General features: G+C 39.3%; 1 protein-coding gene across 3 annotated transcripts in view; it reads right to left on the reverse strand.

The window, feature by feature from the left end:
* The window catches only part of gmds (GDP-mannose 4,6-dehydratase), a 64426-nt gene that overhangs the window by 20130 nt on the left and 27375 nt on the right, over window positions 1-16921 (reverse strand). For all 3 annotated transcript variants that reach the window (XM_060866450.1, XM_060866449.1, XM_060866448.1), the window contains one exon: window positions 16153-16280. In XM_060866450.1, the coding sequence (XP_060722433.1) occupies window positions 16153-16280 (128 nt within the window). The remainder of the gene's footprint in view (window positions 1-16152; window positions 16281-16921) is intronic.

The raw sequence follows: 16921 nt of genomic DNA on the forward strand, positions 1-16921 counted from the left end.
ACACACAAAAAAAGGCTGAAAGCTGTTATTTGAGGAATATGGAAGCCCAAATGCTCATGTCAGGGGCTTGTGATTGGCTGGAGGAGTGAAACAGAAAGAAGCTATGTAAAGAATGCACTGTTTTGATTAGATAGCTGTTAAGATGGCTGTGAGAACAAAGTTCACAACCTGCATGTCGGTTTTCTAATTTAGCCGTTATTTCACAAAGCGCTCGCTTGAGATGTGGTAAAGGCAGAGACATACAGAGAGAAAAAGATAACAAGAATCAAGGAGGAGGAGGAGGAGGAAGAGGAGGAGAACAAGTAGGAGGAGATCTGGAATGCTTTAACCTCTGTTCACTATTTTAAACATCTTGTGTAAAATGAAATTAAAACCTTATTAGAGCCTCAAATCATTACCTCATGAATAGTGAAGCGCCCTGTCTCTCTCTCCCCCTCACACACTATTTTTTGTCTTGTGCACTACTACAAACCTCTGGGGAAACTCCTGCTATAAAAATGTGTTCCTTTCTTTCTTTCTTTCTTTTTAAAGCCCTCTCTTTCGTAGCACCACACGGCAAATTACAACACAGCAGCAATAAGCACCACAGTGCTACAACTGAGAAGACAAAATCTGTTTAATACACAGAGATATATTTATATGTGTATGTTTTATATACAGGAATATTTCAGCATTTTTATCACTAAAACACTAAGAATGCAACAGCATTCCCTTTTCCCTCTCAAACATCTAACCGAAGTCTAAAGGCAGTCGTTAAATTCCTATCAATAGCTATTTCAGTTCTAACTATGGATGTGTTTTAATCAGCTCCCTAGATCATGAATAATTGTAGTGTGAACACTAGTTTGGGCAGTGCCAAGGACCCTGGCTCACTATGCACTGGAACAATGATGACTCAATTTCCAGTGACATTCTACTTTCCTCATGAGTCATAGTATAAAACCAAACATTTCAAATATTTAAGTTCTACATTTTTAGCTTAATAATGTGTATTTTTGTCAGTAGTCTAGGATAGCTAGTTGTTGTTTTTTTTAAAAACACTTAAAGGTCTTTAGACTTCAAAAAAATTGTATATAGCTAAATTACGTAATCATTTGAGAGCTACAACAGCGATAACAAGCTTTTGAAGATGAAGCTGGCTCTGAGAGGCTACAGTAAATTTGATGCCATTTCCAAAAAGGGAACACAGTGAGCATCAATGCTCCTTAGATTTTGCAGTGAATTCTGGGATTTTTTCCCCCATAATGTTTAATTGAGTGTGTCCTAAAAATGTCAAAATCCCTGATCAGTGCCCTGACTAGGAAGCTGATTGAGATACAGTCTATATGAAGTGTCCATGTCCAGTCAGAGCCTCAGGTTAGGTTCCCAAACTGATAAAACATAAAAGATCAACAAAACACAGCTATATTCCTGAATACATGGAAATGGATTTTCATGCAGTTTAACAACCGCCCTTACACTTCAATAATAAGTTTTGAATTAATTTTAATGATCTCCAGCATATAGAAGCGTGTTCAGCTTCCTGATGATGATGATGATGATGATAAACACACAGCTGTGGTCTGAAGCCTTGTCTGACCAAACTGTATCCCTTCCTTGTGGCTGCCTCACATGAAATTCTCATCCAAACTGAAATGCTTGACTGCTTACAAATCGGTTTAATGTTAAACTTGTGCAAGAACAAATCCCTGAATAACTGCTGAACATAAATAGACTATTTCTTTCAAAACATCAAATCTGCCAGTGTTTGCACATTCCACATAAGGAGCTCCGCAATATAAAAGTGAAATACGCTTGTAGGACTTCACTCAAAAACTCAAAACTCGTACAAATTTTAACGGCAGAATTGTTTAGTGAGAACGTTTCGAGTCACATTGCTCTTTGTGCGTAATATTGGATTAATACCAGTCAGATACCTGTGTGAACACAGAGTTATACAGTGTCTGATGTGATGGGATATGAAAACTGTTCTAAAGGGAGATCAGACAATCAAGTCAAGTCAAGAAGCTTTTATAGCCATTTCATCCATATACAGTATACAGTAGGTGACGCAGTACTAAGTGAACCGAAACAACGCTTCTCCAGGACCACGGTGCTACAAAAAAATGACATAAAGCTACATAAAACAACACAGAGCTAAGGACCTAAAGTAAGTTGTTAGACAACTTATCAGAGGAATGTACATTATGTACGTTAAATATGACTTCTTTGTTATGCAGATTTACAACGTAGGAACTAATTTGAAGACGGACTATAACGACCACACAGTCAGGAGCAACAGGAAAAGTGAAGCTCCCTGAATTTCATGTCAACATCACTGTGAGGAGAGATTTCAGCGTCTTGTCCGTTTATCTGCTATCCTCAGCTTTTCGTCTGAACGTTTTCATGCTGCAGTACATTATACACACCATACAGCATTAATGTTACATTAAAACTTCATGTTCCAGATCCCGGTATGCACAAATACACAATTATAATATAATCTAACGCAGCGACGGTGGAGCAAAACTGACAGATACAGACCATTTTGAGTTAGTAATATCTGAAGTTCTAATGAAATACATTTTTGTCATATTGGAGGCAAAGGCTCTGAAATCAGAATCATATGTTCTAATTTCAGCGAGCTGCTGAGGCGTACTGCGATGCGTTCAAGCTGTGGGTCGGTGTGTGTGTGTGTGTGTGTGTGTGTGTGTGTGTGTGTGTGACACAGGAACGAACAGACTGTTCTGTGTGTGTCTGACAGAGAAAGAGAGGTGCGTGTGAGTGTGTGTGTGTGAGAAAGTGTGTGTGTGTGTTTCTTGTTGAAGGGACTAAAACACCTGCATTGAATAAAATCTGAGCTAAAGCAGCAGAACAATACATTTCTAATAACCAGGAGAGGGCAAGCTACTGTAGAGAATTCTAACATGGTCCAGCTGTGTGTGTGTGTGTAAGAGAGAGCGTGTGTGTGTCATTGTGTGTGTTACAATGTGTGTCTGGCATGCTCTGGTTCATGTCAGGTTCTGATTGCGTTTGGCTGCGGCTGAAATGAGTCGAACGGCTCTTTGATTAAAACAAGAAAGGGGGGGTGTTGGGGGGTCCATGGCAGGAGCAGAGAGAGGAAAATCCTGCAGTTGCATGCACATTTTTTTACTCTTGCTCACACATGTTGAATACACATCTCTAAGCCTGAGACTGCACGTGCGATTCATGGATATTTGCGTCCATGCCACTTGAACGCAGATGGGCTATGGTACGAGAAACATGCTGCATGTGTGAGAACCCTAATCCAGTAAACACACATACATACACACAACACACAGTACACAATAACATTAAGGTCCAGCAGCAGACAAATTTAGTCCAGTCCTTCTAAAAGCCTGCACTTCCTGCAGAGACAGGAAGCCGGAAGCACTCATTCGGCCAAGCGCTTGGGCTTTACTCGCTTCCTGTGATTTCAACAGAGGAACCTTTCAAGCCATTTAACTACCTTAGCCGTCTATTGTCTGTCTGTCGTCTGGGCCCTTAGGGTTCTAGACTGAATAGTATTTCTCAGGAATGTGTGGCTGGGTCTCTAATACAGTGTACACACACCATGCGCAGACTATGCAGCTATATAAAGTAAAACATTTTTTGGTTTTTGCAGAGAAGTAGCAGCTTAAATCAAAGCATTTCATATTAAATACAATGACCAAATTAGTACAAGACAACTTACATCACGTATCCACACAAACCTTTGCTCACTTAAAAATGTTTAGTTAAACAATATAATTCTATCATTAAGAAAAAAATGAACAAGCAATGTTTTGAGAAAAATCCACAGCCGTCGAGCCACTAGCGTGCCTCATACTAAGAAAACTACAAGTTCATACATTTTACTTTTCCATGGTCCGTGCAGCCCAGAATTCAATATTATAGTTGCTGTAATTTGAAGACCATGGCTTTAATTTTGTTAAATGCTGAGTCATTCTGATTAAGAATTTAACCTGTTCAACTCTAGGCCTATTTTTGAGTCTGTTGCATGAAACCGACATTCTTAATTAAAAATTAGTATTTTTTCTGTAACATAGTGCATATCCTTAAACCGCTGGATTCTGCAGAATCTGGTTGTGTTTGTAACGTGTTGTGCCTGATTGCTTGTGTTCGATTGTTTACGCATTTTTTTTCTGACTGTTTTTTTTTTAGATGCTTGGTGTTGGAATTGTTTTATTCAGGTGGAAACAGACTTTGTAGTGTAATAATGGAGCTTCTTCCTGTTCTTCTGCTATTCTGAATGTGTAGATACGTTCAGGCTTTGCATGCTTATAATTTCTGTTCTGGCTCAGTTGCTCATTACGCCAGCCTTGTAAAAAGACATCCAAAACCCGTTTTAAAGTACCTATTATTGTTTGATTTAAATAAATAAATACATAACTAAATAAAAAAAACACACCAAAGTCTTCATACAGCAGAAGTGTTTCTGTCTACAGCAAAAGAGCTTTTTAATTATTTTCACCATGAACCATGTTAAATGACGATGGATTCACAAATGATCCTGTAATTTTAAACTATCGGAATGGCATTCATTTGCATATTGGAACAGGATTGGCTCTTAGGTTTTATGACATAATAACACAAACACAATGTAGAATAAGAATAGGACAAACGCTCCACTCAAATAATTTAATTATTTGCCAATAATTACACACCTGTCAGGAGAGTGTAGTGAAGTAACACCACCTCAACAACACCTCCCACCAAAACAACTGGGAAGTTCCCACGGCTGGGAATCTCTTGTGTGGGAGCCCAAATGTACAATTTATAATCTGATAGTACACTATATTTAGTATGCAAAAGTCTGTGATATAAGTCGAAATTCAAGTGTGTGTGAGAGGAAGCGGATATGGACAATGCTATCTCAAACTTAGTTACACACAAACTTTAGTCACACACCTCATCAAAAAATGAAGTGTGTAACTAAAACACAGCAGGGGTGCATATAAACCTTAAGCTCAGTCTAAATCAGAACCTCACTGCACACAGATGTGAAGCTTCCCACAATTCATATTGCTCCCACCATATGGAGGAGAGGGAGCATGAAGGTGGCTGTTTACAATCCAGCAGGGATTACCACCTCCTGGGACAATGATGGGTGGTCACATGTTTCTAGCCAGTCACACACACACACACACACACACACACAGGTCTCTGTAATGGGCAGGGCAGTATTTGACCTCTAGCCTTTAGGCTCTAAAAGAGAAACTTCTGCCATTAAACAGTCAATCTTGACCTATTATCCAATCCAACGCACCACTGCCCACATCTGGATGGTGTGTTTGTGTGTGTGTAGGGATGTTTAACGGCCTGGGTGTAGGGTTCTGACTGCCGAGTCATTAAGATGTTTAAATGGTGAAAAGGTTCCAGCTTTGCTGTAGTTAAACAGGACTGACCTTCAGAGCCGTGACTCAGTGAGCTCTCTGTCCTGACTCTGGGGTTCTGGCTCTTCTAATAGAGCCGTATTTGTTATTTCGCCTGTTTGAGGCTAATGTAAAAAGGCTCAAGACATGCAGCGGTGCACCTGTGAAATGCACCCCTGGGGAAACTCAGGCTCCTCCAACTATTTCCCGGCCCTTGGGGAGGACTAAAGCAGAACCAGATGGGGATGAGTGGATCAGCGGGTCAGATGGGGTCGAGAAAGGATGGAGTGCATTTGTGTGTGCGTGTGAGAGCCAAGCATGAGTGTGTTTGTAGGTCATGTTTATCATGATACCTTCCAGACCAATTTAATGAAACATTATTTAACCCAGACTCACATGGTTTGTAAGCATCAGCTCGTGTGTTCACACACACAACACACAATAAAATACTTTGAACACTTCTCGACTTTTAGTCCTGTGACAATAAAACAGACATTATGAGGTTTTATGATTTGAAAGTGTTGATGTCACTGATGCAATATTGCTTTTCTAATCAAATGTAAAAAAAATAAATAAAATAAAATAACTACCCAGGTTTGTACAGAACAAGCGGATTTATTTTACTTCTGTCTAAATACAACTTAAACATCCTGCTTATTGTATCAAATTTCTATGTAAGAAAAATTTGATCGAGATTGCTCCGGAAAAATCATCATTAACATATAATTTCTGCTGCTTAATTTATGCCGGGTTAGTTCTTTAATCAAGGTCCTAATATGGTAGCATTACCTTTTCTTCCAAGCCGTGCTGAACAATTTTTAAATTTGTTGGATATTTCTGTACCTGGCAACACAGCCTATACTGCTCTGAGCAACAGCAACAACATAATTCAAATCTAGTTTTTGAGGCTACAATATCCAAAACTAGCCACAGCTGGAAATATAATTGATTGTTTTTAGTCGTTTTTATTATCTGTATTTATCTTATACATTAAAATAGTATAAAATAAAAATTGAGTAAGTTTTCTTTGATGTTATTCTTCTTTTTTGTGCTTCGGTGTTGAATTCTGTTGAATTTCCTCTATGTGGACGTATCATCATCATCATCATCATCATCTCATTACCTGAACTTTTACCAGTTGTTCACACAAACCTCCCAAGTTTTGCATGATCCTTCCTCAAATACATGAGAGAATTGCACTTTACATGTTGCCACTTGCATGGTTGTAAATTTAGGCTTATACGCCAAATGCACACAAATTTCATTAAATTAAACTCCAAATAAAGTTGGAAAGGAATTTGACAGCTCGAACACAAAGATCCACACAGACAAAGAAGAAGATGCTGAGTGATAAGGCTGGAGGACATGGTCCCCAGAACCTTTTGTGAAAACATGTCAGGTAATTGTGTGTGATGCATCATTACGTGCAGTGGAAGAGAACGACAGAAAACTCATCAAGTCACTTAACACCTTCTCTGTGTTACACACTCACACACATTCTCACATAGGCCTCAGCTTTTGCCTGTAGTCATTACCGAAACTGTTCTGTGCAGTTCAGGTGGGCATAATGACAGACAAATAGACAGAGATGACACTGCCCACATCATCTAACACAAACACACACAGGATTTTGTCACTCTTGTTCTGTTGTTGATTTGAAAGCAAGGAGACTTGTTGGATTTAACGCAACTGCTTAATGTGAGCTCAATCATGGATGTTACACTCCTCAAGAGTGCTCTGACCAGAGGTTCCTGCTTCCCGAAGACCTTCTAATGTAGAGAGAGAGCGAAAGATAGGCCGATAGATAGATAGAAACACACACTACATATGTATTTATGTATATACAAAAGTGTGTGTGTGTGTGTGTATGTATATATATATATATATATACATATATATATATATATTCTGCTTGAGCATGTGTAATTATTTCTTTTTTTTTCTTACAAAAAGAAAAACATCTTAGAAAATTGTGTGTGAGATAGAGAGATATATATATATATATATATATATATATATATATATATATATATATATATATATATATATCTCTATCTCACACACAATTTTCTAAGATGTTTTTCTTTTTGTAAGAAAAAAAAAGAAATAATTACACATGCTCAAGCAGAACATGGATTTTAAACACCTGAATGTCAAAACAATATTAAAATTAAAACCATCGAAAAGAAACGAAAAGGCTCTGAAATTCATGATCTACACAGTACTGTATTTCATTCAATCTCAAAACTCACTCTCACTCTCTCACACACTCTCTCTCTCACACACACACAGAGAGAGAAAACTGTTTTTATTGCCTGTTACAACCAATCTGTCATGGGCCAGCTTCATAAAGACAATAGTCAATGCTCGACAGTCTCAAGGGGGTAAAAAAAGAAGAAGAAAAACACGAGGCTGCACACCCATTTAGCTCAGAGTGAGGTTAAGAGTGCAACACCCCTGACACACACAGCTATATTCTCAGCGTTTCCAATCTGATCTGGCTACAGTGCTACACTGTTCCCTTCATACAGAGGCTGTTTGGCAGGCATCTGCTCCCCCTTTCAAACACACCCACACAAGCCTTTCTTCGTTTTCCGTTCTGCTGTCCTGTGTTACAGGGCTCTCTCGCTCTGCCGCCCCACTCTAGACTGGGAATCCGGTAAAACTGTGTGGCCCTGTGTGTGTGAGAGCAGTTTGTGACATATGAAGCAGAGCTGTTTTAACTGGAAAACTACCACGTCATAAAACGTGTATGTGTGAGATTTTTGTGCAGTCTAGTCCAGTTCCCCCCATTAATAATTTACAAATGATGTGTTTAAAAAAAAAAGGTGAATGTGTGCAAAAACCAAGAGTTTAGATAAATAAATAATGAAAGCAGGTGGAACTGGCACAGGAACAAGACCTGTACCAACAGGATGGAGAGAAAGAGTGAGAGAGAGACGAGAGAGAGAGAGAATAAATTATTTATGAGTGGAAAAACATGATTGATGTGGGATATTTCATTTCCCGTAAGTGTACACACACACATGCCAGAAGCCTTCTGGACTTCCTCTTGGCCTTCAATGGACAAACAGGGCCTTTTTCAGAGGAAAAGTAAAATTCAACTGCATACAGAAACGCTTTCACACACACTCTCACCCACACACACGCACACACACTCACACACACACCTGTCCCACTGGCCCTAGATGCTGAGGTTTGTTTTCTGCTTGTTTTCATGGACGGTGTCAGGGAGTAAAATACTCACCGGGCTCAGATTCCCTTCAGAACTCAAAAACATCTACCACAGAGGATTTACTGTCAGGACGGATGGAAGCGATCTACCAAGCCACTAAACAGGTCTGCACATTTAGTGCATCTCTGTGCCAAATTCAAACCCAACCACTGAGTTATGTTCAGATGAAACTGTTCACAACAAGAAAATGAGTAAACAGTAAACAATGCTAATATTCTGTGGCAGGAGACGTGTAATGCAGGCCAGAAAGAGTGTGCTGCGGGTTCGCTGCTGTTTTCCTGGATCTCAGGGAATGCAACTGAACTGAAGCCAAAAGAAAAGAGCACGCTGACTTTAAAGGTGCAGTTTGTAATGATTAAAATGTTTCTAGACCTGTAATAATTATAGAACTTCTACGATACATTAAGAAAACCTGATTTGTAGTGTTGCCAAAGCATCTGGTTAAGTTTTTTTTATTCCTCCACTCCAGGCTTCTGTTTAAACAGTTCTGGCATGAAATTAGCTCCACCCGCAAATGACACAGAGCTGCTCAGCACGCTCTCTTTTCCCGAAAAGGGATCCTACAAGACAAACATAATTTCTATAGAGAGGAATCAGAAATTCATTAGAATTTCAGTTTGTCCTACAGGCAGCAGATGGCTCCAAAAATTACAAACTGGCCCTTTAAGAGATTAAACTTTCTGCCTGATGTACAGTACAGCATCAATCTCACATGCATGATACAATCTTCCCTGGACATTCTATAATGTGTCAGAGGAACGATAATGACTTTTTATTGCTTTGGTTGCAAACAACAGATGTAGAACGTCATGAAACAGACATATCCTTCACTGCCGCCGAGTAGGTTTCTGGCTCGGAACTTTTTTGAAATGTACTGCATAGTTTTCTTACATTTTCCTGTCAAGTTAGCCATTCAGCATTCTGAAGGTTTTATACACTTTGTTTTATTTAGCTAGTTGGCCAAATAAATATGTGAAGATGGACACGAATATACAATATGCCAAAGACATGACTGTAAAGTCCCGCCCACATTCCTATTGACTGACCCGACTCACACTAAGAGTCAATCTCGTTTTGGCATATGAATTTTCTTTGCCTTTCGAGGCAAAATTGCTTGCATCATCGTTTAAACTGTATATTGTATTAAAATATATTAGCAAGATTTAGCCAAGATCACAAAAACCCACAATGCCATGAAACCATATCCATCATCGTATCCTAAACGTCTCCGCTTGCACAGCCTAAGACTAAGGCTCAAATGTCCAACTTTGTGAGCCTAATGATTTATTATCAGACTAATAAGTAAAAAGGGTACACTCGTATGTATTAGTAACAATCATTGCATGTTATCACTCAGCAAAAATAACAATTCTTTCATCTAATAGAATAAGAAGGAATAGAGTTACTGAGGGAAAATCTGGTGGAACGAGCCACATTTATGATTCACCTAGTGGTAATACAAACCACAATAAACAACACGCACACACACAGCAAGACAGAGTTACTTTATCGGTCCAAATGTTAGAAAAGACAAACCCTATATTACTGAACAGAGAGGTCACAAGTATAATATGCTGCTACACTGAGTGATGAGGTGAGAGTGAACAAGTATGTGTGTGTGTGTGTGTGTGTGTAAGTAAGACAATGACTGCGCACCGTCTCTGTGATGAAATACGTATCTTGCTGACAAAGCAGAAGAAATATAAAGTGAAGATACAATAGTGAAATTTACACAGCGGCTGGTGACCTGAACAGTGAAAGGTGACTCAGAGGTGAACAGAGTTCAGCGCCGGGTTTCTGAATATTAAAGCAAAAGCCAAACTTGATTCCATTTGTTTCTTGCTGCATCTTGCACTGGTTCTATCACCACTGATATTTCCCCCCTCTGATCCTTTGATCTTTTCTCTGCCTCTCCCTCTCAGTGTGAGACTCGGAAAGTTAGAGATTCTGGTTACAAAGGGCATGTGAAGAGAAGAGAGAAAAACAGAACGCAAGACATGAGAGCATGTGCTTTCATCCTCAACACAGCAGGAAAGTACTCGGGGATGTCAATCCCAGGGAAAGCAGCTGACACACACACAAACACACAGAGAAAGAGAGAAAGAGAGAGACAGAGAGAGAGAGAGAGAGAGAGAGAGAGAGAGAGAGAGAGAGAGAGAGAGAGAGAGAGAGAGAGAGAGAGAGAGAGGACGAGTGAGACAGAGAGAGAGAGAGAGAGAGAGAGAGAGAGAGAGAGAGACAGAGAGAGGACGAGTGAGACAGAGAGAGAGAGAGAGAGAGAGAGAGAGAGAGAGAGAGAGAGTGAGAGAGAGAGAGACAAAGTGTGTGTGTGTGTGTGTGTGTGAGTGAGAGAGAGAGAGAGAGAGACAGAGAAAGAGTGAGACAGAGAGAGAGAGAGAGAGAGAGAGAGAGAGACACACAGAGTGTGCGTGTGTGTGTGAGAGAGAGAGAGAGAGAGAGAGAGAGACAGAGAAAGAGAGAATGCTTGCCTTTCTATCCTTATTAGGACCTTTAATTGACAATGATTTTTTTTGCTAATTAATGCTACACTAAACTTAATGCTAAAAGTAAACTCATATTAGCTAATAAAATAAATAAAATTAAAAGATGTTGTTTTGTATACATAATAAAGCCATCTTTTCATGCAGTCCAGCAAAATATCCCCACAAGATATTGCCTTAAAACTGTCACATAGTTTATCAAGATTTCTGATGTTCTTTTCAACTAAATAAACAGCTTTATCAGTACGTTTATGTAAAGTGACATAATTGGCTAAATATCATTAAATATTGTTTTTTTTTATTCATACTGTGCATCCTAACATGGTTTTTATGAACACTCGACGGCTCTATTTATTACATGATATAAGCACAACTGAACGGATTTAATAAAACGTACGCCTAAATATGTCCAACTTGAACATAATGTGTTCCTTCAGTGGAGAAAAAAATACTCTAGGATCTAATAAAAAGTCTATAAATTTAATAAAAAAACAAACATAATTGTACACATTGAAATAAGGAGCGAACAACTTGTGTGGAAATTCTTCACAGGTGTATTTTAAAGCGGTTTCTGCCTACAAAATAAGCAGAGAATTCCTGATCCAAACGAGAGTAACAGAGCAGCAGAATAATAAGGTTTATCCTGCACACTAGGAGAATATACAAGCACTGCAATAACACAAATATCATGCAGCCCTACACAATTCAAGCCTCAATCAAGCTTGAAACATTAACCGTGACCCGACTACGGCCCCAAGAACATTCAGTCCGAGTCGGACCTGATCCATTGTACTAAATATCGAATCCAAATCAGATTACATCTTAATGAAATTTCTGAAATCCCGATCCGTACTGAGCACACAGTCTGCTTTACCTCGCTTGCACCCATTTTCTCGTGGACATGCTGTAAAGCAGCAGACATTGCCAAATATATATATATATATATATATATATCTATCTATCTATCTCATATGTAAAATAAAGTGGGTGGGATTGCAGGCCAAAATCCTTGGAATGGTAGAAAGTCCAATAAATTTCTGGGAACGATATGTGAATCCATGCAGACTAGCTGGATGTGGACATACACCCCATTGACCTAGACGCACCTTTCCAATCAGCAATCATAGCCTTGTAACACTGTATGCATGACCTTCCAAGGAAAACACTGAACATTATCTCCTTATAAAAAAGTCCACTTTAGTGTAAAGAGAAAATGGTTCGTTTGAACCATGTTGCAAATTGAGTGCTGGTTAAAAAGGTTTAAGGACAAGCGCTCGTATATTACACAAATCACTCTGTGGTCCAATGTGGAGAAAGGTTGTAAATGATGTAAATGTGACAAGCTGGCGAAAATGAAAATGAAATAGCTTGCTGTATCAATTAAAGTCATCGCATGCTGCCAGAACAGCTTCAAACACAGATTCTTTACATCTCTGTTACTGTACTGGAGAAACAGTGTATAGTTGTGGGATGTGGTGGCCTAGTGCTTAAGGTATTGGACTACTGACTAGAAGGTTGCAAGCTCAAATCCCAGGTCCACCACTGGGCCTCTGAGGGAAGGACCTTAACAGTCAACTGCTCAGTTGTATATAATAAAATAAAACGCAAGACTCTAAACCCCCGCTGCCTCAGTCAGCTGTATGGTCGGGTCTTCATCAGCGAACAGTTGAAGACTTAGTTCAGGAAGGAATTAGTGTTGGGTCTGTGGTGAACTCAGAATTTGCAGCACTGACCCTGAATTAGTTCCTCAGGAGCTCTTGGTTGCTTGACTACAAACTGTTGTAGAAATGACATTATTTCCTGTCCAGTGTCACCCAAAATGAGGATGGATTCTCTTCTGAGCCTGGTTCCTCTCAATGTTCCTTCCTCATATCATCTCAGGGATTTTTTCCTTGCCACCATCGCTTTCGGCTTGCTCATTAGAGGTAGATGTTAGAGATAAACAGTAACTTAATTTTAAACTTTACAAATTTGAGACAATGTGAATGCAGTGAACAGACATGCCTGAAGAGACCACACTCATCTGAAGAGTAACCTTTCATCTTAGAATAAAAGTAATCAGTACAAATAACTGTGTTTTGATTTACAGAGACTCCTCCCTCTACTGGAAAAAGTGAAACACAAACCATGAAGGCAAGTTGTCCTCATAGCACAGCAGAGGCACTGTTAAATCCTTTAATGTGCCACCTGTGTGTATACACGTGTCTGGTCAGTAAGAATAAAGTGTGCTCAAACGAGAAGATACACAGATGCAGATTTCTTCAGATCTTCAGTGAGACACTCCCAATGATCTTATATTACTGCAGCTAAATAAGCCTATAGGCCACACCTATTCCATGGTATCATAAAAGAAGTCTTTAGGCTTTTAGTATTCCAGAAATTTTTTTCCATTTTTAGATGAAATTTAGTTTTCGGGAAAAAAAAAAAGATGCACCAGATGTTCACAGAATGTCAAAACGGACATGTATTGCTATCATTTTTAGGACATTTGGTCCTCTCAAGGGGGTAAATACCGGCTCTCTCTTTGTTTCACACACACACACAGCATAAGGTGGTCTCAGTTCGCAGCTGTGTTTATTTCCCTTGCTGGATGTTGGCCACTGGATTCTAAAACCCCAAACCCATCACGCTACCCTCTCCACCCCAAAAACCAAACTCCATCTATGTACTACACACACTTTCTCAAACAACCACTACACTTTAATGTGAAAAGATGCTGCCTGCATTACACCATTTCATATACAAGCTGCCTTTTAACTTTACTGCTGAGTCAATCAGTTGTAAATCACTCAATACTGTACACAAATAATATATACCAAGCAACACTACACACAGGCTCAAGTGTTTAAGCACACAGACACAAACTACTCTCTCTCTCTCTCTCACACACACACACATACACACACACAATTGTTGTTCCTTTGACAGCAATGCTGCATTTTCCACAGATGCTATTTTAGAGCTGTGTGACTCAGAGGACTTCACAGATCTCACAAAAAGTCACAACTGGTACAAAACACCTCCATTTTCCTAAAAGTCTCCCACACACCGTGCTGAAGCCCAGAGCTCTCACATTCAATTTGACATGGAGTAAAACCACTCGAGGGAGAAAAAAAAAGGACACGGAACAACACGATGAGAAAATTAGCTTGGGTTTAAAATTATATCAAGCTTGTAGAACGCAGCAATAAGCCAGTGTTTGACTTTGTGGCCATCTTTTCCTTCATAACATTTTTTAAAGCTGTTTTTGCTTTAAACCAAAGAAATAGTTCCTCACGTCCAAAAGGTTTGGAATATGAACCTTTTCTTCTGCACTGGAGATGTTAAGGCTGTTAACACGACTGGTTATAATTACGTGCCTTATTCATCACACACTCACTTCAGAAGATGTCTGTCAGCTCGGTATAATCTTTTGTAAATAAACAGACACCGTGTCTATAATCTATAAATCAAATTTGCATTTTATCCTCATACAAACTGCTTCTAACAGACATTTCTGCTCTCAAAATATGACTGTGTACTAGGCATCATTGCCACCTTGTAGCTCCTGTTTCCCTGAGACAACAGTGAGCTTAGATTATAGCCTGCATCACATGTTGTCCTCGTGTGTGTGTGTGTGTGTGTGTGTGTGTGTGTGTGTGTGTGTGTGTGTGTGTGTTTTTCTCATCTGGGTTGTCTGCTTTCTTCCCACCTCCCTAAAACACACCCGGCACTGAATTGGCTATACTGAAATGCTATCTAGCAGTAAATGAGTGTATGATTGTGTGCACTTGTGTCATATTCAGGGTGTACACACACTACACACTCGCTCTTCCTAGGACAGGCTCTGTGTCCACCACGACTTGGACCAGGACACATGGCTTGAAAAAGAATGAGTAATAAAGGTCATTTATAAAAGTTAGTGAAAGTTTACGTATAACTATTTTGACTGAAGTGTTTCTTAAAAGAGGAAAAATGTGACTATACAATGATATAAACATTTCCCATGATAAAGAAATATGAACCAATACTGTTAATATTATGCAACCTCAAATAAAAAGCTATATATTAATAATAAATAATAACAACACAGTTGATTCTGTGTAATTCAGTTAAAAAAAGAGAAGACTTGGTAATCTAAAGATTTCATGTATAACAATTTCATACTGCTGCAAACATTCACTCAAACAGAAAACGTTCAGAAAACACTCTCACTCTCACTCTCACACACACACACACACACACACACGCACGCACACCCCACCAGTTTCTACTGATGTTACTATTGTAACGTGAACACAATGTGTACATCTAATCCTAACAATGACACTCAATATCCAAAGAAATATTTTACTGGAAATTTGTGAAAAGTGTATTTTTTACACATAGTGACCTTCTCATATTTGATGAGCTGTTGTCATGGAGACATGGAAACTGCACATACATGAGAGTGATGCAGAGTTTATGACTATGAAATATTTTCTTTACGTAAAGGATCCAGCTGAACCTGAAAATGAGATTTACTCGTAAAGTGATTATTATTATTATTATTATTATTATTATTATATATAATGTTTACATGTTTATAGAATTTTAATTGTGTTATATACTATACATATCAATAGATATATCTATATCCAGCCATCCATTTTCACATCTTTATATCTAAATTAATTCATCCATCCATTCATCCATCCATCCATCTATCTATCCATCCATCTCTATCAGAGTGTTGAGGAGTTGAGTGTGTTGAATGCATGGACTTGTCTGAGAGTTTAAGTTGTACACATGTATGAGATACATGCTTAAAGTGAGTGTGTAATGATTTGCTTGTAGTCACAGAGCTAAACTGGTGGTTAGAAGCTTTGATGTTCGCTACATTATCATTGTTGCTCCAGGGCAAAATTTCAGAAGCTTGGAAATCAAACACAAGTTTGCTGATACAACATCTTGAACATCTACAAAATACTTAGTACACTTGTCTATGTGTGTTTCCTCTTGTACAGCTGTACACTGTAACAAATCCGTGTGTGTGTGTGTGTGTGTGTGTGTGTGTGTGTACCTCCACATAGTCTCTGGCATGGCCCCAGTCTCTCTTGGAGTCCAGATTACCCAGGCTGAAGCACGTTAATTGGCCGAGGTGGATCTTTGCCACTGAGCGGCTAATTTTCCGTGTCACAAAGTTAGATCCTGCAAAATATGCACACACACACACACACACACACACACACACACACACACACACACACACACACTTAACTACTACTATTTATACACTTTCAATTCAGTTTCAATAAACATCATATTCAACGTCTTCCCCCATTTTGCGTATCTTTAACTTATTTTCTCTTTCTCTCCTTCTCCCTTTCGCTCTCCTCCTTTTCTTCCACCCCCAATGCAAAAATGTCAGGATAAATCTCAGTTGTCAGGCCAAAATAAATCCCGCAGTGTGTCAGTCAGTCAGTCATTTAGTCGCTCACAAAAACACAAGCACACACAGGCATAAAATGAGAGTCTTGTCTAGTCAGTGGACCACCCCAGAGGCAGCGTGAGCCGCTCCAACGTCCTGCAAAGCTGCCAGAGAAACACACACACATACGTGCTCAGATCTGTGGGAAACCTTGGGCGCTCGAAAGACCTGCTGGGCTGGGCTGCGTTTAAAAGCAGACAGAGGTTGGAGCTGTAATGTAGTCAGTAACTCCACTCCACCACAGCTGCAGGAGCGGCACATGGGGGCTCAGGCTCGGGTTACGCTCGCACTAAACAAGTCCTATAGCATGAGTGTTCAATAAGCAGCTTTTATAACTAGGAAACTTCCTTTAAACGCTCCT

This window comes from Tachysurus vachellii, chromosome 3, assembly GCF_030014155.1.
Source record: "Tachysurus vachellii isolate PV-2020 chromosome 3, HZAU_Pvac_v1, whole genome shotgun sequence".
Classification (NCBI taxonomy): domain Eukaryota; kingdom Metazoa; phylum Chordata; class Actinopteri; order Siluriformes; family Bagridae; genus Tachysurus; species Tachysurus vachellii.